This window comes from Halichoerus grypus, chromosome 6, assembly GCF_964656455.1.
Source record: "Halichoerus grypus chromosome 6, mHalGry1.hap1.1, whole genome shotgun sequence".
Lineage (NCBI taxonomy): Eukaryota > Metazoa > Chordata > Mammalia > Carnivora > Phocidae > Halichoerus > Halichoerus grypus.
The window spans coordinates 82,007,654-82,030,628 of record NC_135717.1 but is presented as its reverse complement, the minus strand read 5'-3'; the positions used below and the strand labels follow the sequence as shown (position 1 = coordinate 82,030,628).

General features: G+C 50.1%; 1 protein-coding gene across 1 annotated transcript in view; it reads left to right on the top strand.

The window, feature by feature from the left end:
* The window catches only part of ANO2 (anoctamin 2), a 322,969-nt gene that overhangs the window by 256,903 nt on the left and 43,091 nt on the right, over nt 1-22,975 (top strand). The window contains exons 15-18 of the mRNA XM_078074088.1: nt 255-450; nt 17,832-17,943; nt 19,910-19,967; nt 20,110-20,210. Coding sequence (XP_077930214.1) covers nt 255-450; nt 17,832-17,943; nt 19,910-19,967; nt 20,110-20,210 — 467 coding nt within the window. The remainder of the gene's footprint in view (nt 1-254; nt 451-17,831; nt 17,944-19,909; nt 19,968-20,109; nt 20,211-22,975) is intronic.

Below are 22,975 nucleotides of genomic sequence, written 5' to 3'. Positions count from 1 at the left end.
CACCTCAGTGTCCTGCATTTTCATTCTTAGGGTTTTGTGTGTGTTGTCGACCATTTGGCTTCTGATAAAAATGGAAGACGCTCTCTCATGGACAGTGCACCTGTCCTCAGGATTGGCACATAAGTTCAGAGGGTGTGCACGAGTGGACTCCAGATCCATAGTTCCTGATGTAGCGAGTAGGACAGTTGGCTGAGCAAGTAATAGCTGCTCAGTACTTGTCTGCTGAGCTCTGACTCTCCCTGTTTCCCAAACAGATTGCCCTGACGTTCTCCATTGTCTTTGGGGTCATTGTATACCGCATCACGACTGCTGCGGCCCTGTCTCTCAACAAGTCCACGCGCTCCAATGTCCGGGTGACAGTGACAGCGACAGCAGTCATCATCAACCTCGTGGTCATCCTCGTCCTGGACGAGATCTACGGCGCGGTGGCCGAGTGGCTCACCAAAATCGGTACTGTGTCACCAAGTCCCATGCCTTCCCTAGGCCCCCTTGAACACGCTCAGTTCAACGTGCACAAGGTTTTTGGTGGTGGTGACCGAAAATGAAGAAAAGGAACAGGGACAAAATGCCTTAGACAGTGCATTTTAATTGGAGAAATGAGGCGGTACGGTGGTTCTGTACTCGCAGGGCCTGCTAAGGGCCTCCCCTCAGGCAGAAATCCTCCCTAGAACATTCTCCATCAGTTGTCTTCCAGCCCAAGTTGATGAACTCCCTCACTGTCCCCTAAGATGCATCCCCGGGGTCTTTTCCTTTTAGCCTAACCTAGAGGCAAGACAGGTTCAACACTTCCTGTTACAAATCGTGGAGTTTTAGCCCTCCTCACTTTCCCAGGAATGTTTACAGAGTCGAGAAAGCTCTTGATACTTGAGCCCTGGGAGGGTCTTATCTATCCCCATATTGCCGAGCCCCCAGAAAATCCACACATTCCCCACGCACTGAGCAGACTTCAAAGGGGCATATCAGACTTCCCAAGCTTCAAGCCAGTGAGAAAAATGCGGTGGCCTCAGTATTCAGACTTGTCATTTGAGCGGCAACCTGCTGTTGCCGGAGCGCCACTTTTTGGCATTTGTGCTTATTAGGTGGGGGAGGGCTGAGAGCTGAGACCCTTTCCCAATGGTACTTACCCTGGGTGGCCTGGATGCGTGCACCTCTTTCCCTGGTTGAATCTGGGCACTAGGACTGTCAGCCTCTCACTAACCTCAGGAAAGTTGAATTAATGTTATGATATCTTTAATTCACTGACCAGTTAGAAGCTAGACACTTGATAGGATAACCCCATCTTCAAGTGAGCCTTCCCTAGAGGATCAGAAAATTCCAGAAAGGTTTCACTAATTCCAGTCAAAGGGATTCTTTCAGTGCATTTCCCTGGCCTGGACTCTACTTACAGTGGGCCTTGACTTTTGGTTTCTATGTGGGTATAGGCAAGGTGCCATCTAGAGTGGAGGCTCTACTCCCTTTAGGCGTGTGCACGTTTATAAATGTTATCTGTGTCTCTTCATAAGTTTCTTGAGAAAAGTCAGCAGAGGATGTTGCTTCAGTGTGTTTAGTGGTATGTGGCATTCTATGGAAGCACTTAAGGGGAGCCTCCAACACTCCCGGGGGCTCAGGGGAGGCTCCTGAGACAAGGATTGGTCACAGATAAGTGATATTCACACAGGCAGGTATAGAGGGAGGAGGGAGCGAGCAGGAGGGCAAGAGGTTCCTGGCAGAGGGAACAGAATGAGAGGGAGAGATCAGATCCCTCAGGGGCAGGAAAGGCACGTGGAGGACTACACGTGGGCTGGGCTTGGACGATGACAACGGGTAGAATTTTGGTGCCGGGGAGGAGCCGAGAGCTCCGCCTATGCAAGAAGGAAAACACAAAGCGTGTCCAGGATGCGAGAAGAGCCCAGCGTGGCAGTTCCTTTTGGGTCCGAGGCATGTCCAGGGCACAGTGGAGGGGGGAGCTGGACCCAGAGCATTAACTGAGAGCTGATTTTTCAGTGGAAGACCTTGGATGCCAGGCTGAGAACTCTGCTTATTTTCATAGACAAGGAGAAAGTGTTTGCTGGAGCTCAAAGGGTCATCCAATAAAAAGTACCCATCTTTCTGGCCTGATCTCTGAACCGGCTGAGAAGTAAGGCAAAGGCAGATGTAGGCAAAAGCCAAGATTTCACTTTTAAAGCTAAGAAAGGCTACATGGGAGGAAGCAGCTTAACAGGAGAGGCAGATAGGCTTCCCAGTACCAGATGACAGACAGACTCCCCTGCCAGCAGTGGAGGACAGGGAAGCCTGGGAAGTGTTAGGACATGGGGTGGGGAGGCCCAGAAGAACACCTGCTTCCTGCAGCTCTTGGCTTCCCGGAGGAAGGGTAGAGGAAGAGGGTAGATGAGGAATGCCAGTGTCATCTTCCAGACGAACCAATGAGATAAGCTTCTGTGCCCAAGAAGGGAAATGAGTGAGGCAGGGGAGAAAAGGCAGGGCTTGACGACTAAGCCCTCTCCCTTCACATCAGGGAGACATCAGGAGAGGAAGGAAACGTTCCCCATCCCCCGCAAGTGCTCTGACCTCACACCACTGGGGAGGTTTTGAAGAGGGTGACGCGATTGGAGCTGTATGTTTGCAAAACTGTCCCAGCAGGGACATAGGATGCCCCCGAGAAGAGAGAGGCGGGAAGGCCTATTGCAAAGGAGATTATTGAGTGTGTGGGCAGGAAGGAAGGAAGGAAGAGAGGAGCAGGAAACCAGCGATGGTGCAGAAACATCTCCCTGCCACTCATCTGCATTACTTTATGTCACTTGTCTTCCACAACTCTAGAGAGTGCAAGGCCTAGAAGCTGGTGTGGCCCACAGTCCAAACCTCATTAACAAGTATTTACCTCCTGTGTACAAGGCTGGGCAAATTCTCTTTGCATCGGGCCAGAAAACACTTTCCACACCGTGAAGCTACATCCACTGTTTCTAATAGCACTCCCTCCCTCAACCAAAAAGTTCAGGCTCCTCCTGGCTGTGAAACCAGTCTGTGCCCTGGAAAGGAGATGAAATTCTAGCAACTACAATTTGTTCTTTGTGATAGTGATACTCATAAAGCAGCTTTAGACTTAAAAGAATTCCATTATCCCAATTCATCCTCACAAAAACTGTGTGTGGTCAGCAAGGGAAGTATTATATCCTCATTTTACTAAGGTTCACACTCAGATTCTCCCTCTGAAATGCAGATACCTTTTGTGCGATGCTGATGTGAGTTTCTTACTGTCTGGATTGAAGTGATGTATTGGGTCTCTGTGCAGGAACCCACGTGGGCCTCCTCCCCAGATGGCTGCCCTTGTCTGCCCTACACTGGGTGTTCCCAGAGGGCTCAGAGAGGTGCTTTTGTATAATGGAAGGGCCACTGAATTCGGGAGCCTGGTGGAAGGAACCTTTGAGCCCTGGGCCTGGCTCCTTCTCCCTCCCATCCCCCGATGTGTGGCAGTGGGCAAACCAGGGAGCTTTTCTGGAATGAATTTTATTGATCCTTCCTTCATCATTTTCCTCCTTCCTGTCCACAGGTCGTCACCTCTGTGTGGGCTGTTGTCATAGCCTAAGGACTGTGCCCTTGTCTTTAGCCCCTTTCTCTGGGCCTCTAGCTTGGAAATCCCATGCAGTCAGTCTTTCTCAAACCTTCTCCCTGGGCTGGGGGAGGGGAGCACCACTCCCATCGGCCCCCACAGAGAGTTTCCTTTTGGTCTTGGATCAAATATAAACTAACATTTGAGGCTCTCAGCCGCCTTCTTCCCAGTGTCCTCCACCACCCTGGCGACCCACACCACTCACGGTCACCCCAGATCACCCTGTGTGTTCCCACCTCTGTGCTGTGCTTAGGCTGCTGGAAGCGCTCTAATAGCCCTCGGTGACCCTCCTTTTAAAGGACCTCGAGGAGCCTGCCTCCCCCATCCTTTTCTGGACACTCAGCCCTCAGGGAGTTTCCTCCCACCCACTTCTGAACTCCTCGGGTGCAGATCATGCGTTCACTCGTTCATCCCCCGGATGTGGAGTGCCCACTTTGTGCCAGGCACGATTCTGGGAGCACAGCCGTCGACAGGGAAGACATGGTCCTGCTCTCGCTGTGCTTACGCTGTAATAAGGGAAAAATAGACAGTGAGTGGGAACATCTCCCAGAGGGTGAGAAAGCAAAATGGTCATGGGACCGTGGTGTGGGGTTGTGTGCTCTGGTCCGGTGGTCGGGAAAGGCCTGTTGAGGTGGTAACATGGTGGCTGAGCCTCGGGCGACAGGAAGGCACCAGCACACAGAGACCTGGGGGGAGGGCTCTAGGAAGAGGGGACACCACACCAGAGACTGGTGGCCCATAAACCAGCAGGTGCAAGTAAGCTTGGGGTGCATTATCTGCTCCTCTCACTGTCTTCTCTCATCGCTGGACTTGTCTGTGTGTTTACTAGTCTTAGAACAGACGAGGCTCTGCCAGGGTGAAAAATTAATCTTAAAATCTCAGGTGCATAACACGAAGTTGTTTATCTGACCTCACTCACGCTCCATGTCCTCGGTGGCAGGGCAGGGGGCTCGGGCTCACACAGCCATGGGAGGACCACACCGACGGAGGCCCCGCGGACGCCATGCCGGCTGTGAGCCGCTCCAGTCCAGGAGCGCCGTCCCTCCCTTCTGCTCACCAGCACGCTGGCTGGAAGCGGCCTGTGAGGACGCGGGAAAATGTGTAGAAGTGCGTGGACATTCCGTGAGTGGGAAAGGTCCCTGCTGCTGACTCCAACAGGCCGCAGAGTCCTGGAGGACAGCTGCTCGCTCTTACGTTTCTTTGTATCCCCTGCATGGGGCCTGCCTCACAGTAGATCTTAGCACAACTTTGTCGATGTAGTTATTGGCTAAATCCATCTCTGTCTTCATTTGTGCATTTGAAAATTTGTTTTCAAGGAATGCCCATAGGCTAGGCATCCTGCCAGCCACAGTGGGAGCTACAGTGAGCATTTATGCGTTCATTATTTCCTACTTACCAGAGGATTTGAAGGGATTTTGAGATGAAGAAGGTAAATGTGAAGTTGTCCTGATGGGACAGTGACTGAAAGACGCAACAAAGGCATCTGAAGACTTGACGCATCCTTAATGGCAGAGGGTGCGTGCGAACCCACTGACGGAGGTGGCCATGCACAGTGGGGGTGCCCAGCACCCCTGCAGGTAGAGGGGTGGCTGCAGAGTCCCCCAGGCCTCCCTGGGGACACAAAGCTGTGAATAATGCCACCTAATGGAATGAGGATTCTGCCAGGGTTAGGGGCTTCCTTTGCCATTCTCACGCTGGCTTTAATACCCGTCTGGCTTCTTGCCTCAGATCTCCTGATTGATGAGGAGGCTGTGACGACCGCCTTGCTCACCAGGTGCAAACAGCTGGTGTAAACAACCCCAACAAGTTCCCAAGTGTTTCCTGCAAGGCCGGGTGGTGAATACCGATTTCTTGGGAGCATCCCCCAGCAGGCCCAGACATCAGGCCAATCTGAGGTCCATTCTTGCCACAAATATTTGTGACCAAAAAAACCCCAGAATTTGCTAAGAGTTGGCTCCGCCGTGGTAGATAAAGGCAGTGATTGTCTCCCTGGCTGCCATGTAACAATGGTCATGGGCTTGGGTGCAAGACACACTGTGATCTGGTGGCCACACAGCACTGGCAGGGCAGGGACTGAGCTGGAACCTGCGGTGGAGGGAAAAGTGAGTGAAGCCTGGGGCCTTGGTGGCCAAGGCCCTCTATATAAGGTGCGTAGCCTGGCTCAGCAGCATCAGTGATGAGTTTGTGAGGATCCCAGTGAATGGGTGGGACAGGGTGGTCTCCAGTGATCTGTTCATTCTTAAAGGGGTCTCAGATGGTGGTTCTAGGAAAGAGTCTGGCTCCAGGGATGGGAAACAAGCAATAGCTGTCCAGGACATTGGATTCCCAGGCAAATCAGACAGGGCTCAGATGTCCTGGGAGCCAGGGGATGAAGCAAGGTGACAAGGGTCACCAAGTAGACGAGCTCGAGGCATGCTTCGGTCCTACTCTGTTCAGCTGCCATCCCAGAATCCCACTCTCTGGGATAAACAGCGGAAATGTGTTTCTCCTACTCTGGAGGCTGGAAGTCTGAGGTCAAGATGCCTGCAGGGTTGGGGAAGGGTCCTCGTCCAGGCCACAGACTTCTGGCTGTGTCCTCCCCTGGCAGAGGGAGTAGGGGCCTCTCTGGAGCCTCTTTTATGAGGGTACTCATCTCACTCATATGGGCTCCACCCTCATGGCCTGAGCCCCTCCCAAAGGCACCACCTCCTAATACCATCACATTGGGGATTAGGTTTTCAACATGTGAATTTGGGGGGGACACAAACATGCAGACCATAGCAGCTTCCTCCTTGGGACACAGGCAGATACCAGGCCTTTGAGACAGCAAGCTTCTGAGCCCACACAGAGGGTGCAGAATGTCTGGTGCTCCTGAAAACCGCAGGGTCTTATGCTGACGGAGGTAGGCCTGGATCTGGCTTGGCCTGGAAGGGAAGCCTATCTGCACTCTAGTTGTGGGGAACTCTTCTAGCTGGAGGCAGGGTGGGGGAGGCAGGGCTCACAGCAGGCTTCAAGGCTGAATACCCTGGATGCCAGCCGCTTGCTTTTCTTGGGACCAGTCTCCATCTCTAGCTCTACCGCCTCTGCCTCTCCCTTCCAAAACTGTGTGTGTGCGCAGTGCTGGTTGTGTGGGGAGCTGGGCAGTTCACCCTTCACGCCCCCAGTTACGGGGTTGGGCTTCTTGTAGGTGCTCAGAGAATGGTGAGTGTGTCAAGTCAGAGTCTCCAGTTCTCCTGAAAGTGGCTGTGTTTGTGAGTTGTTTAAATATTGCCAATGTCCTGCAGCGTTGCCGCCCTGGGGCCACTGAGGTGGGGCCAGGAAGTGAACGAAAGGAGGGGTGGGATAAAGGACCTGGTGTTAATGGAGCATCCACCTCTGTGTACGGGGCACTGGTGGGCATTGGACATACATTATGCCACGGAATCTTCACCGTAGGGCCAGGAATTGGTCATTGCTTTCATTGCTCTTCTGGGAAGCCTGAGGAGGTTTAGAAACTTGACGCGTGAGCACATGGTTAGTGGTGTGTGTGTGTGTGTGTGTGTGTGCGCGCGTGCACACGCATGCATGCACGTGTACACGCCAAACACTGCTCTAACCACTTTCTGTTTATCAATATACTTAATCCTCAAAACAGCCCCAAGGGTGTCGGGAGTCTTAACATGCCCATTTTAGAGTCAGAAGACAGCCACAGAGAGATGAAGAACAGGCCCAAGGTCTTGGGGCTGGTGGGGGGGAGTCAGGCCTCAGCGCTGAGACCCTGACACTCTACTGTCTGGTAATATGTAGCTGTCCTTGTCCTCAGGAAAGTTTAGAGGTATTGAAAAAGGAAAGGAAAACACCATGAGAGGCTCCAGATGGTTTACAAGGCAACGCCCCCCACCCATGTGGGTGTCAGGTGGTAGGGGTCTTGGGAGGGGCAGGGAGACTCAGAGGGAGCCAGCTCTGTGTGCACTGTCACCTGCCTCCTAGGCCCGTGCGCATGAGGACACCTGTGTAGGTTCACAGACTTTGGGGTCCTGCATGCATTATTAAACTAAAAAAAATTTTTTTTGAAGAATTGAAATGCCTCAGTTTAAAATTTTGTATCCAGTTCTAAGCTGTCCCCAGGGAAAGCCGATCTATTACAACTAAGGAGAAGAGGGAGGGAAAGAAAAAAGGGAGAGGAAGCTCAGTACCAAAGGCTGCCAGGACATCAAAAATTCTTTGAAGAACATTTTGGACATACACGGATGGATCTAATTTTCCATCAAATGTGGACAATGTGTGTTTTCAGAGTCAGGGGGAAGCGCTACTTTGTTGGCTCCAAGCACTGGGACAAGGGGAGTCGGCTTCACTGCAGCCTGAGCCTGCTCGGGATCGTATGTTCACAGCAGGGATACGTGTGGACGCGTGTGGATGCGTGTGGGCCAGGACGTGTGCCTTCTCGGTGTGGGGGGTGTGGGCGGGTGGAGACCGTAGTGCTGGGAATTTGAAATCTGGCCTGAGAGTCAGATCTGCGGGGTCGTATTCGTGCTCTGCCGCCAGTTCCTGACTCTCTGGGTGGCCTCAGGCAACGGGGCGGGGGGGGGGGGGGTGCGGGGGGGCGGGAAGAGCCTCCTGCCAGCCTGTCAGTGCGGCCAGGGGAAGGGTGTGGCACGAGGGGATCCTGCCATTGTCTGGGGGCGGCGTGAAGTCTTGTGAATGTTGTCTGGGAGGGACGAGGACCATGGGAGGCTGCTGCTAATAATAAGAGAGACCTGATCGTGGTTATAGCCCAAGTTCATGGCACAACTCATTCCAGTTATAGGAAACCATGATTACGAACGTGCTACTTATAATAGTTTAATACAACTGGCAAGAACTCCTTCCCAAACTTGAGCTGTAACTATGAACATTTAATCACGGAAGCACTCCTCTCTCCTATTAGCAGGAAGTCCAATATATTCCTCTCCTTTGGGGTTTTTCAGAACCCTGACTCAAGACTTAAGCCACAAGAAGAGAAAGGAGTATGGTGGGCATTGTCTGTTTGCCGTGTTTTCCCTCCAGACCCCTTCTCCCCCCTTCTCCACCACGTCCTGTGCCCCCAAGCCCCAAGCAGGTGGTATCACAGGGGGTCCCCGACTCTGACTTCCAGTTGGGTCCAGCCGACAGGAAGCCGTGGGAGAGGAGGAAGCCTAGCGGGCAGGAGAGGGAGTTGGGGGTAGGTCTCCCCTGCTTCTCCCTCATCTCTGGGAGAACTGCCTCCTTTCCTAACCACAGCTTCTACGGGATGAGTCCTCCCTCACGGTCCTTCTTGGGCTGCAGGGACACCATGTCTTCTTTTCACCCCTCTGCCGCTCTAAGAGAAGCTTCATTAGACGCACGTCCTTTGAACCATCTGAGGTGAATTCTGTTTCCTGCTGGGATCTTGACTAGTAGAGGCGGTCAGGCCAACATCCTTGTTTAAACAGGGAAACACCTGCAGTATGTCCGGCCCTTCACTCTTTCGGGTCTCACTGCTACACACCATTGTTGCTGGACGCCTGCCCTGTCCCATCTGACAGAAGAAGCTGGGCCCTCGCTGAGAGGGTCGCTCTGTACTGCAGGTCCCAGGCAGCCCATTGCTCCTCAGGGAGGATGATCCTCCCCTCCAGAGTAAGCTCAGTGCGGGGGGGGAGGGGGGGGGCTGTAGCTGTCAGGGTCCCCTGCTTTCAGGGACTCGTATGTACCTCCACCCCCATCTCCAGGATGCCCTCCATCCCATAGACTCAGAACCAAGGGCTCCCTTCTCGCCCTAGAAATCCACCTAAGGAGCCTACAGCTTGTCCTCTTAAACTTGCACAACACAGTAGATCTGATACTACCCCTTTTCATCTCCCTCAGAGAGAGGTTACCCTCAGCGACTCCAGGGACCCTCACTAACCCAAGTGATGCCCACCCCAACCTTCTAAGAGGACTCTGTCAGAGATTTTTAGGTCACTTGCTGGCATCTCTCTCACTAAGGATTTTCACTAACATCCAGATTAAATGCCTGCTACAGTGCTTTGCTACACTAATCAAAGCAGACATCTGAGCCCTTACTCTCTGCTTGGTGCTCCCCATACTTGGTTTCCCTCAGTCTTTACAAGAGATGTTTAAGGAAGGTCCCATCTTAGGAATTGGGACAGTGAGGCTCGGCAAAGGAAATCACTTGTCTGGGAACACTGGGACCGAAAAGCCCAAGGTCTTCGTCTGTTCTTCTGTTACAGCCTTGTGACTTGTGTCACAGGACACAGAAGACCAGAAGCAGGAAGCACTTGGGATATCACCTGGTGCACCATCTGCCTGAGGCCGCGACTTGCTTGAGGCTCTGGTTCCTCGAAGCTGGAAGCTGGCTGGGTGCTTTGAAGGATGGTTCGCAGTTGGTGCAAAGCTCCTTCACGCTGGGGGCATGACCCCGGGGGGACAAAAGCAAGGAGGTCCAAGGACTCCGTGTGTCCAACTTTGAGCTTTTAATTTTTTCCTCCAAACCTGTTACCTCTCACGCATTTATTTTCTGTCTCAGTAACTGGAACCACCAACCACTCAAATGCTCGTACCCAAACCTGAGTGTCGTCCTAGACCTACCTCTCTCTCTCTCTCTCTTTTTTTTTCTTCCACACCTAGATTTCCAGTCTGTTAAGTATGGCCCATTCCACCTTCAGACATACCCCAGATCTGACCACTGTTCACAGGTTCCATCCTAATATCGGTCATCTCTTGCCTGGACCACTGTACATTCCTCATTGGTCTCTCTGCTTCTACGACTGTCCCCCCCCCGACTAAACACACACACACACACACACACACACACATCCACAGCTCATTTTCTGTGATCCCTTTAAAATCTAATCTTGCTCTATCCCTTCCCTCTGTAGAACCCCAAGGCGATTTCCCATTGTGCTTCCAGTGAGATCTGAAGTCCTTCCTGTGGCCTGTGGAGGCCCACTGACCCACCCCTGCCTTCCCCTGCAGCTTTACTGCCTACTAAATGCTCTCTCCTTGCTCAGAATGCTCCAGTCCCTTGGGCCTTTCTGTTCCCTGGACATCCGTAGATCTCTCCCATCCGCAGCCCTTCCCTGAGGCTGCCACCCCTGCAGGACCCGTGGGGCCTCAGCTGAGAGGTCAGCTCCCCAGAGGCCTTTCTCGACCACTCTGACTAAACTGTCTTCCTGCCCCCTTTTCTTCCCCTCTCTCCCTGCCTTTTATCCTCATTGCTCTCCAGAATGGTACATTTGTCTGCGCCCCTCTTCTAGACTCTCAGTCCACGGGGTGGGGAGCGTATTGGTTTGGCCACCCCTCTATTCCCAGTGCCCAGTGCCTGGTACACAATAGCCCCTTGAGAAACATTTGTTGAACAAAGAAAAAAGGATGAAAAAGATAAACCATTCCCTCTGCGCTGCCTTCCCTGGGAAGAGGTGAGGAGATGGGCTAAGGTGGCATGACTCCCTTCCCACTCACTGGGCTTGGTTTCCAGACCAGTGTGCTTGTGAGATGATGCACTGGTGTCACAGGAGTGTCTGTGGTTGCAAACTGGGCTCACCTACCTACCTGTCTGTTCTCTCCCTACTCCTCTCAGTGCCGTGGGGAGACAGTCCTCATAGCGCAGCTGCAACAGTCAGATGGGGAATCCATGTTGAGTGCCTGGACGGTGCCTGGCACACGGTGGCCCATAGCGGGGTCCATCAATCTCTCCTCTCTCTCTCTCTCTCTCTTTCTCTCCCCCTTCCCAGGTGCTCCCTGCCTACTTAGTCTCCTTCTTTCTTAAAATGAGGCGCCCTGGGGTGCTGTCACCTTGGGCGAGGCTGCTAGACAGCACAGTAGATCTCCCGTCCGTTTGTCTGGGATCCCGAGTCATCTTCCTGACTCTAAGAGGGGGATCCCTTGCACGAAGACACTCTCTGGGCTGCAGGAGTATCTCAGGAACACCCATCCTTAATCTCCAGTTCTGGGGCTCTCCGCTCCCTTAGGCAATGGGCGGGCTGCTTAATTACCCAGCTGGCTGGCTTTTCCTATGGATTCCCTTCCTCTCGATGGCACAAACAAGGCAACAACATCAACACACACAGAGGCTGAGACACACCTACCCCTGCCCCCACAAACACACACACACATACACAAATAGAGGGAAGGCCAGATGGTAGGGCTGTCAGAATACATTGCTGTTTGCAAAAGCTTGATCTGCCCTGAGGGAGAAGCAGGCGTCTTTGCCTTCTGACTGAGCCCCAGAGGTTCAGGCCAGGGCTGGTACTAGTTGAAATACACACTTGGACATCTCCTCATCTCGTTTTGTCACCGTCACTATATCTGCGCCGGCTGGGCTCTTGGGGGCTCCAGTGATGCTGAGCTGCTTCTCGAAAATTCAGATCCTGCAGCTGGCATCCTCTTGCGGGCCATGCTGTTTCCATATGATTAAGATGGAGCTCTGGGGACTTTGAATTCTGAGCTGGCCCCCTGGGACTAACTTGGGCTTTCATACTAATTATTTTCCAAGGCAGTTTACAGCTGGGTCATTTGTACTCGTATTTTGTCATGACACAATGCTCCAGAGGTTTAACACTTAAGAAAAAAGGGGGCTAGGTAGTGGCTCGGCCCAGGAATTCTATCCAGTTGCCCTTCTGGTCCTGGATAGAGTCTGCCCTCTGTTGGAAATCTGCTTCAGTGATTTCCTACTGGTGAAACCCTCAGAAGGCCTCTAATCAACACGGGGTGACTTTCTGGGGGACGCAGGATTTCAGGAGTGAATAAGGATGGAGAGGGGTTGCCTTCTACCTACTCACGCGCTCTTCACATTGACTCCCCTCCTGTACACCCCTGTAGCGATCACAGTCTAAAGGCACTGTGTTTGGAGTTTTATGAAGCCCGAGGCTGTGGGCCATTTTCTCCTGGGTTTAGGCCCACTCCAGAGGTCTGTGTCTTACGAGGGCATCCTGCCAGTGGCCTGAACTGCGGATTATTCTTGGCCTGAAGACATCCTCCCCATCCCAAGTGGACTCTGGGAAATCTTGTTCTATTTCTTGAGTCGTGTAGTCTCTGTGGTAGACGGATGAGGCTCCTCGTGTTGGCTGCTGAGAGAGATCCAGTAGTCCAACTGGAGCTTCCGGGCTTTGATAACCTCCACCCCCATCCCCAGTTATCTGCATCCCTGGGGGGCTGGGGGGGTGTTCCCTGGAAGGCTCAGCAAAGCCCAGAACGGGGCTGCAGAGCTTCTCTGAGGTGGGGGCATCCAGCTGATTTAGTGGCCTATCAAGTGGATTTGGATTGTTTATTGGAAGTGCCCATTATTTATGGTGGCTCATGGCCCTGAGAGCACAGGCAAAGGCTGTTTTTAGAACTAAAACTAATAAATAATAACTAGGCCCATGATTTATCAGCATGGAGGAAGGGAGCCACTCATTTCCAGTTGGAGCAAAGCATCCCAAAAGGATTGGATTCTCTTTCCCAAGAACTTGGAGGAAATTCCTGCAGGGATTGGGAGATCTGAGCACAAAGAGTTCAAAGGAGATTATAAAAGAAAATCAAAGACACGTGCCTCTTTGTACCTCGTCCTTAATCCCCTTCTAGCCACATTTACAAGACAAGTTTACCAAATTTTCAGCTCCTCAGACCTGATTACTCATTTTTGGGTGACACAAGTTTTAATTTTCTTATCCCCCAAATATTTTAAAATGAGAGACAAGGAGTGGTTGTTACTGTTGAATTGGCTGCCTCGGGTACACTGGGCAAAGGCTCAAAATCCCACTGAAAAATTTTCCTTCCTCCCTCCTTTCCTCCCTCCCTCCCTCCCTCCCTTCCTTCCTTCCTTCCTTCCTTCCTTCCTTCCTTCCTTCCGTCCTTCCTTCCCTCCTTCCTTCCCTCCTTCCCTCCCTCCCCCTTCCTCCCTCCCTTCCTCCTTTCCTCCCTCCCTCTCTCTTTCCTTCCCCTTTCCTTTCCCTTCCCTCCTTCCTTCCTTCCCTCCCTCCTTCTTCTTTCCCTCTCCCCCTCCCTCCCTTCCTCCCCCCTTCCTTCTTTTTTTGACAGGGAAGTTAAGGAACATTTCTGCTGGGCGCCTCCACCCCTCCCCCATCACTCACATTTTCTTCTTTGGCAGGGGCTCTGCCTCACCTCCTGTCCTTCTCTGCCCCTCCCATGGCAAGGGCTATAGCCCTTGTAGGTCCTGCATCTAACTCCAATACCCCCATCTCTTATCTCGTGGATAAGATAGGGAAATTTAAATTAATTAAATGAAATTGAAATTGAAATGAGGGCGATTTCACTCTCTTTCGGCTATTGCTTTCTTGTGATTTCATACCCACAGGGAATTTTTAGTAAATGATAAATATTTTTTCACTATTCTAAATGATATTTTCATGTCATGTCATGTCATGTCATTCATTAATTCATTCAATAAATGTGCTTAGTCTGATACATCTAGTGTCAGCCGTGGCCCAGCAGAAGACAGACCTGACTGTGCTCATTGTGGGAACGCCATCCACACTGTGCGTGGCGGGGCCAGGGTGGCGTGGGGCTGGGGAGAGCCAGGGTTAATGGCCACGTGGTGGTTCAGAGTTAGGAGATCTTAAAATGGAAAGCGACCTTAGAAATGGGTGGCAGGCATTTCCTGGGCCTCAGCATTATTTCCTTTTGTCAAGGAAAATAGGAATCAGACTGAAGAAGGGGATGTAGATCTTGAGCCCAGGGAAGACTTGAGAAGCGTAAGTCAAACAGGGACACGTTGGCCTTTTGGTTGGGCAGACTTTGTAGCAGGGAGGGAAAAGCCCTTACAGGTGAAATATCTGTGGGGCTTTGCTTATGTCCATAAACTAAAGAAGTCTCAGTGTTCACTGTGAGTGGTGAGTACAGACCATCATCCAAGTGCTTGCTGGGCAAGGCGGTGTGGGACTGGCTGGACTTCTAGCTCATGGGGCTGTGCCCGTGGCCCTCTAGGCGTGGCAGGAAGGAGAAAACCACAAAGCTGTCTGCCAGCTGAGGGATATCATGGGAGATTGTTCCAGCTTCATCTCCTATAAAATTATGGCAATGTCTCTAGGTTCCCTAGCAGACAATGTTTATTTCCCATGTTGTCTAGAGGACGTCAGGAAGCGTGGGCTGGGAGTTCTGTGGAGGTGGGGAGAGGGGCTGTTTTGATTAGACCTTCCCAGCTATGTGCCAGCAGGGTCACCTACTAGCTATCCTCTCCACTGATTGGTAGAAAGCGCTCATTAATCAGCATGGAAACAATGCCCAGAACCTTAGGGCCTAGAGATGTGCACAAACACCTGGCCACAGATGGCCCAACTGTGCTGCAGAAAGCAGGGCTGCCAGCTTGGAGGAGGTGATGGCATCAGAGGACACTGTTTAGGACAACAGGAGCTATCGTTTATTGAGGTCCAGCACTTGCCAAGCTCTTGGCTGAGGGCTTTATAAGCATCCTATCCTGTCTTCAACAACCTGTGAGGGAGATGTCGGTATCCTTTCTATATACCTACACTCTGCATTTGAAGTCAGGTGTGTCTGATGTGAAAATCTGTCCCTACGGCCATCTCTGGAGCAAAACAAGCAAGTAGTCACTCCCCTCAACATACAGCTGAGCCCAGAATAGCATGACTGGGTGCTCTGTAGGTTCAGCATGGCCTGCCAGGGCCTCCAGGACTGTTAGAAAGCATAAGCAAACTAAAGTAGGCTTCAGGATGATGGGGTTCTCAGAGAATGAACCAGTTTTCAGTGTTGCTGGCTGCCCAGGGGTGACACCATGTTTCTTAGGGTTCATGGGGGCTAGGACATGACTAGAGGATGAGTAGCTCTCATTTCCACAGGCCTTAGGCAGAAGTTGAGGCCAGGATTGCAACTGTGAGGGTAGCACTATGGCGTCTCTAAGCTTTCTGGTTCTCAAGGCCACTCCCAGGGCCAAGGGTCCCCATGGGCTGACGTCTGCCTGCGACCATCTCCTCGGGTCTCTGCTCGTGCTTGGACCACCACTGATGCTATTGGGCATCATCTTTTATACTCAGGACTATGTTCTAAGATTGCAAATGAATGAGGGGCTCACTGTGCTGTGTGGGAAAACAGGTCATGGAAATACAGCATTTTTCTCTCTAAGATCCCCTTTGGCCATGACAAGAGGGGGTAGGATTCTTTGCCACTCACAGATTAAATCTTGAAAAGACTGGCAGTTTGCAGAAGGCTCTCCCAGAGACCTTGGTAAATGAAGCTCCTTGCAGGAAGTGTGGCGTCGCTGTTCACCCTGGCAACATGCAGCTGGTGCTCAATGCATGTGACCTGACCGCTCACAAATATTTCTTAGGTACATATCATGTGGGCTGGGGGTGGAGGGTGGGGAGGTGAAAGAGGAGGTCTGATGGAGACAGCAGTCCAAGGTCCTGATTTCACAGTGTGGTGGAGTAAACATCATCTTTGGAGACAGGTGGATCTTGGTTCAGACCTTAACTCTTCTGTAACCTGAACTTATGGCCTGTATGATCTAGAGCAAGGCTGTCACCCCTCTGGACCTCAGCTGCCTTTCTTTGTAAAAGTGAGATGCGCTACCCCCTCACATAGGTAGGTAAGGAGGAAACGAGTTAGCAGGTGTGCGTGCCTGGGTGTAATGCCACCTGTGGAGCAGCTTGGAGCAGACACTACGGTACAGCACACATATCCCTTTGGCGTCCCTGGAGGTCCCTGCCGCTCCCTGCCTGCAGGCGTTCTCCAGTTGTGAGCATGCTCAGCCCATGTGTACGACAAGGCAGAAGTGCTAGGGAGTCAAGTCCAGCGGTACCCTTCACCCAATGAGGGACTCCACTTGCTCACTCCTCATTGTAGTAATTACGAGGGGTATTTCACAGTCTCTTAGAAGGTCCCCAGGGGGACTGAGCCCCAGTCGCCTGCGGCCTTCAATTGTTCAGAACACATGCGTGCTGCCTTCCCTCTCCTCTCTGTCTCACTACCCCACTCCCTCACCAAAGCTTCCTGGGAGCACTTCCCAAATAAACTACTTACTTCTTGACATAGCAGGTAACCCCAACTAAGACAGAAGACCAATGAAACCTCCCATTGTGATTTTCGGAGGGCATGGAAGTAGGTAATTAATAAGGAGAAATATAAAATACTATAGAAGAAAAAGAGATTACTACCATCTGAAGTCATCGGGGAAGGCTTTGGGAAGGAGATTACAGGCAACATTTGATCTGATTGCTAAAGGATGTGAAGGATTTGTACATAGGGGATGGGACAAGGAAGGGAATATCAGGAGAGGGAACAGAGTTTTGCATCCACTTTTCCAAAGATTGCTACTAAAGCTGTGTGTGAGTCAGGTGGGCAGACAAGTCAGATGGGTCCATGCATCAACCTCATCTGGACACAGAACCTCCTGGCTGGCATGGTCCTGATACTTTGGCCCTGTGCTCGGCACACTTTCGGGTGATATTTATCAGTGCGCATGATGCAGGCTAGTGCTTTCTTTCTGCCCCTGAAGTGTGGCCCTGTAACCTCCTATCTTTGCCGAGCCGTTTGTCACGATCTGTGAATCCCCAGCAAACACTGTGCCCTGTTGTCCACCAGAACATCCCATGGGTCTCGAGTCTACTGAAGGCATCAGTGAGGTTTCTGCCAGTGTTTCTTAGGGTCCTTGGGGGATTATGAGCTGACTCCTCTCCTTGAACCTCACAGAACTCACTGGGGCTGTGACCCCCGAGTTTGAGACATTAGGCTTATGTTCGTTTTGCTTATCTGATGATTCTCCATCATTTGACCGAGTGAGTATAAGGTGTCCCAGTCTATCCAGAGAGCATACAGATGCAGGCTTTCCTGCTGGAAATGCAGGAGGCGAGAAAGAGGAAAAATGTCATGGTACCCAAGACAAGTCTTTGCTGCCTGTTGACTGTAGTTCATTGGTTAACAAGGCTTTTTCATCAGGGACTTTGGTTCAAGTAAAATCTTATGGAAGTGGCAATCACACAGTTAAAAGCTGCGTTCCCCTTGATGAGGTGAGGGTGGTTAGGGGAAGTTCTGCTTGCTCACGTCCCCCTTACAGGAGTACAGCATGAAACCACTGCTGGAGTGGATAAGAGGAGGGAAGTGGAGGGAGAAAGGTGATGATTCTGTGTACCCTTTGCCTTCTGTGGCTTCACAGTACCTGGCAATCCATTTGGGACCTCCCGGATGAATTCAGTTCTAATGTGCCAGAGACAGATCGCTTGGTTTCTACTCTGAAGGAATGAGAGCCGAGAGACAATGGTTCATGTAGTCAGGATTAAAACTCTGAAGAGGTGAAAATCTGTCTCTCAGTCTTACCAGCTTTGCTCTTTTCTTTCAGAGGTTCCCAAAACAGAACAGACTTTTGAAGAACGCCTGATACTCAAAGCTTTCTTGCTAAAGTTCGTCAATGCCTACTCACCCATCTTCTATGTGGCCTTTTTTAAGGGGAGGTGAGTATAATGGTTTCACACATGGAAGTGCAACTTGTCCCTAAGACTGGGTCCCCCGCTAGAGTCAGCTTGTCCCCACTGTCAATTCACACTCTCAGTCCCATTCCCCATCTCCATCCCCACTGTACTGTTTGTGAAGCGGTGGCATAAGCGTTATGTCATTTTGGATTAGAATCTTTGGATTCTGATAACCAGAGAAACTATAGGGATTTGACCCTGGGCCCCAGAGGGTGAGTCTTAGAATAATCTGGGCCTCCCAACTTTGAGCATGAGATAAGAAGGAATTTCAGGTCTCGTGAATGGCTCATAGGTCTTGCAATGCAATTCTGACACCAGCTACCCTGAGCTAGCACAGACTTCGCAGATTAAGGGCACCGTCTTCCACGAGATTGCCCTCCCTCCAAACACTAGCTGTAGGCTCTGGAGTTCCTATGCCACTCATGATTCAGACCAACTGGCTACAGCCGCTAACTGCTCAGGTTTGCTAATTCTCTAGAATGACTCATAGAACTCAGGAATGTCCTGTACTTAAAATTACAGTTTTACTATAGAAAGGGGGTACAAATCCAAACCAGCAAGTGGGAGAGGCACATAGGTTGAGGTTTAGGAGGGTCCTAAACAGAAGCTTCCAGGTCCTCAGGATGCATTAGTTTCCTGGCACATTGATGTGTCCCACCAACCAGGAAGCTCATCCAAGCCTCCGTGCCCAGAATTTGTAAGTTTGCAGTACATAGGTGGGATTGGTTGAAGCATTCACCATGTGACTGAGCTCAGCCTCCACCCCCCTTCCATCCCCTGAGGTCAGGCTGCTACTACCTGGATGAAAGGCCCAACCCTCTAATCACACAGTTGGTTTCTGTGGCATGGCCTCCCCCATCCTGAGTGATCTCATTAGCATAAATTTAGGTATAGTCTCAAGATCCCAACTATCAATAACAAAGAGAATCCTATGGGGAAATTCTAAGGATTTAGAGGCTTCTCCAAGAACCAGCAACAAAGGCCAGTCAGATTCTTTATTATGCAATGTGTCTAGCTGTAAAATCACTTCTGACAATTAGATCCAGTTGGCTACCTATAAGGAGATTTCCTAGTAGGCATTAACTTTGTCAGAAAAGCTTCCCTAGCACTAAAATCTCATCAAGCAGGCCTCCACAGCAAGAGCTATTATTGTGCATATTTGATAGTTTCTTATAAATAGGTTTGTGACAGAAACCACAACCCCCTTCCTGGGATCTCTGCCCTTGACTCGTATGAAATTATAGTAGCAGAGAGACTATCCATATTAACGGGTATATACTCCACTGGTGCTTTCACTCTAGATTTAATATCAATAGCAAATTTCCTACATAGATATTTCAGGCCAAAAAATGGGGTCCCGACCCTTAGATAATTTGTGGTCTATTGAAAGAGATGGTCTTATCTACAGCACACGCAATGAGTTGCTATCATAGAAGTATAAAGAAAGTGCCCGGGAAATACTTAATTGTGAACAGAGACAGAAGACTTCACAGAGAAGGAAAGATTTGAGCTGAGCCTTAAATAGATGGGTAGGACCATTTCCTGGGAAATCAGAATCTCCCACCGAGGAGCCTCGATCAGAACTCAATTCTTAACATTAGTTGAGGGAGGAAGGTGCACAGATAGTACACTTAGGGATAATCCAAACCTTGTGGCATTGAGGCTCAGAAATTGTCACAGATGCCCATACACAGGACCTTCCCAGCCCCACACCAGCCCCAGCCTCAGCCCCTGTCCCCTGGAACTCGGGTTAAGAGGTGAACCCTTGATGGCCAGGTGACAGCTAGCCAATAACGCAGTGTCCACGCCCACCCCTGGGTGAGTTGGCCCCTGCCCTGGCCAGTTCTTTCCAGGAGGCTGTTGGGCGGTGCCTCTTCCACTCAGAAGGCAGGCCTTCTAGCAGCCCTGTCTTCTCCTTCCCTAACTCTCCCACACTTCTGGATTTCAGGTTCGTGGGCAGACCTGGAAGCTATGTTTACGTGTTCGATGGTTACCGCATGGAAGAGGCAAGTACAGTCCGGCTGGTGGTGTGCCCGTGCACCCCTGGCCCCGGCCGTCCCCCCTTGCAGCGTGCCTCACTTCTTGCCCTTGCTTCTCTGAGCTCCACTTGGTCTAACCACATCTTCCGTTATCTTCTTTTCCGGGCAGTGTGCTCCAGGGGGCTGCCTCATGGAGCTCTGCATTCAGCTCAGCATCATCATGTTGGGGAAGCAGCTGATCCAGAACAACATCTTTGAGATTGGAGTCCCGTATGTAATGAACTCCTCTTCCCTCTCTGCTTGCCACCAGGGCCTAGCCCAGCAGGGCCAGACTTCCAGCAGGGTGTTCCCGGCCTCCTCTTCTCAGAGAGCCTGGTTATTTACTCCTTTGTCCAGTTGACAATAATTTTCCCCATGCGGCAGGGCCTTGGGGGAAATCTCACAAGCCTTGTTTGCCGATCTGATTTGGGAGGTTTGAAGCTTAGAAAGATTAATAAGCACTTGCTTCAGTAACCTAAGGGCTAAGTGGCAGAACTAGGAGTCAGGTAGCTCGGACCTCAAAGTGTAAAATATGTTTAATGCTCACTGTCCTCCCACTGAGTAAGTAAAAAAGGACTCTCATTATGGTGGATATAAATGAATACGAAAGTTTGAAATACTGTGTAATAATTTAGAGCAATCTCTAAGAAGCTGTGGGATATGTGATCTTAGGAGGGGAAGGATGCAGAGCTGGTAAAGCTCAGACTGGATCTTCATGTGGATCTTCTATCCCCTCCCACATGGTTTGATACAAATTTCATAGAAGGACCTCTTTCAGTTAGGTGTTGCATGGAGATAGGTGACTCATAGGCACTGGATCTAAAAGAAATGAAAACTCAATAATGAAAATCTACCTTCAGGTCAAAGAAAAATGTAACCCCCCTCCCCCATCTTGCGTTTCTATTGCTTTTTGGTGCTCACGTACCATTCCTTAGGCTCAATGCTTTGGGTGTTTTTCTGCCCTCACTCCGAGACAGTTGCGGGTAGCCCTTGGGTATGTGCTTTTATAGGAGGAGGATGGGTGAGAATGTCGTGTCTGGCCATCCTGTTGCACCTCCCTGCTTAAGCCAGCCTCTAGTCATCAGTCAGGAAGTGATCACTTTTGAGAAACCCCGCCCTCTGAAAGTGTGCCCTGTTCCCAGCTTTCTGATCGAAAGTCATTCAGTGATAGTCGAGCGAAGCTGGTGAAACACATGGCCACCGTTCTCTAGGAGCTTACCATCTCAGAGAGAGACCACATTTGTTATGGATAAACATCCAGAAAATATACAGACCAAGAAAAGATGTACCAAAGCCACATCTGGCTCCTTTGAAGCTACATGACCAGCCCATCCACTCCTGCTACAAAGGAAAGTCTCCATTCTCCTTCAGACATCTGGGGAAGACACCTGTCCTTCCAGTGTGTCGTTATTCTGCTCTGGATGGAATTGTATACAGCTTGCAGGCATGAGATTTATTCATCCCTGGACATCTGCTCTACCACTTAGTCCATTCACTCTGGACCCAGAGGCCTTTTATAGAGGATAAGAGAGACAAGAGCTCAGGCATATGTTTGGATAATGTATTGGCATGTCCCCCCACCCATCAACTCCATCGGCTCCATAACAGATGAATTAACACATGGCTATTTGCCTTGAAGGCTAAATTTTCTTGTTTATGCTTGATGCGTGTTTAATATGCCACACTTTAATCGATGGCAATTGCACAGGGACTCATAAAGCTATGGGCAAGTCACTACTTTAAGTCTTGCTGTCCTCCTCTCTTGATGAAAATGATGGCATAAGAATCATCTCTGAGGTGTTCTCATTTCAGCTCTGACGTTCAGTGAACTTCTCCTCTATTCAGTGAAACTGGACACTGCTGGTTCCAAATACGGGTCACTTCTGTTTCAAAAGATTGTTCCTCATTTCAGTTTCTAGTCTGCTAGAGGAAACATACAATGTAATTATGTAGTTAATTTCATATGTACATATAATATATTAACTATATAAGATATGTAGTTAATTATAATAATGAATATGTAGTTAATCCCTGAGGATGTAGAGCAAAAATTCTTCTACCAAGCCCCAGTGTCTTTTATCTCCAAAGTTCTTTGTAATTCTACAGGTTGTATTCTGAGTTTGGCCACATGAAATCACTATGATAGTGATTATTGGATTTTCCACTCCCTACTGAGAGCCCACTCTCTAGAAATTAGACCCCACCCAATCCAGAGTTCAAGCACCTGGTGATACCCTTATGTGTGACTCCGTTGAGAAACATGACGTAAGCAAGAAAACAGAAGGAGTCTTTCATAGTCAAAAGAGAAATGACAGTTGAACCTGACAGTGAGGAAGGAGAGGTATAAATTATAAAACTTAGACTCAGTGGCCTTGAATTCTGTGGTGGAGGTAGCACATCTCAGTAGGACAGAGATAGTCCAACAGATCTGGGTTTAAATTGAGGCATTATAATGTACTCACTGTATGACCCTGTTACAGTTATTCTAAAAAGATTTTCATGCAACATGGCTTATGTAAAAATAAAGGTTGGATGAATGCCCAGCTGTCTAGAAAATAGAAAATATGGAGTCCAAGAAAGGAGGGACCATTCTTCGGGGTTCCAGGCAGCCTAGGTGTACTGAGCATCATTACCTTTATATTTGTAAGTGATGCTTTGTGAGTGCTGCAAGTCCGAGAATGAGATTGAGAAGACCAATTCAGGAGCACTATTTTTCTCTTCTGTTCAGGGCTTAATGGCTTTTGGCTCATGTACCTTCATTTTCTTTCCCCAGAAGAGATAAATATTAGTCTTAGAGGCCAGATTTGATTTTTAAAAACAGAAGCAAGTCTGAGGAGTTAGGTAGGTGATTATACTAGTTAAGAACACGGGATAAAAGATATAAGATTATACAGTTAGAAGATGTTTATCTTGAATCATAGATCTGTGCCTCTGAAACAAATAATACATTATATGTTAAAAAAAAAAGAAGAAGATAGCAGGAGGGGAAGAATGAA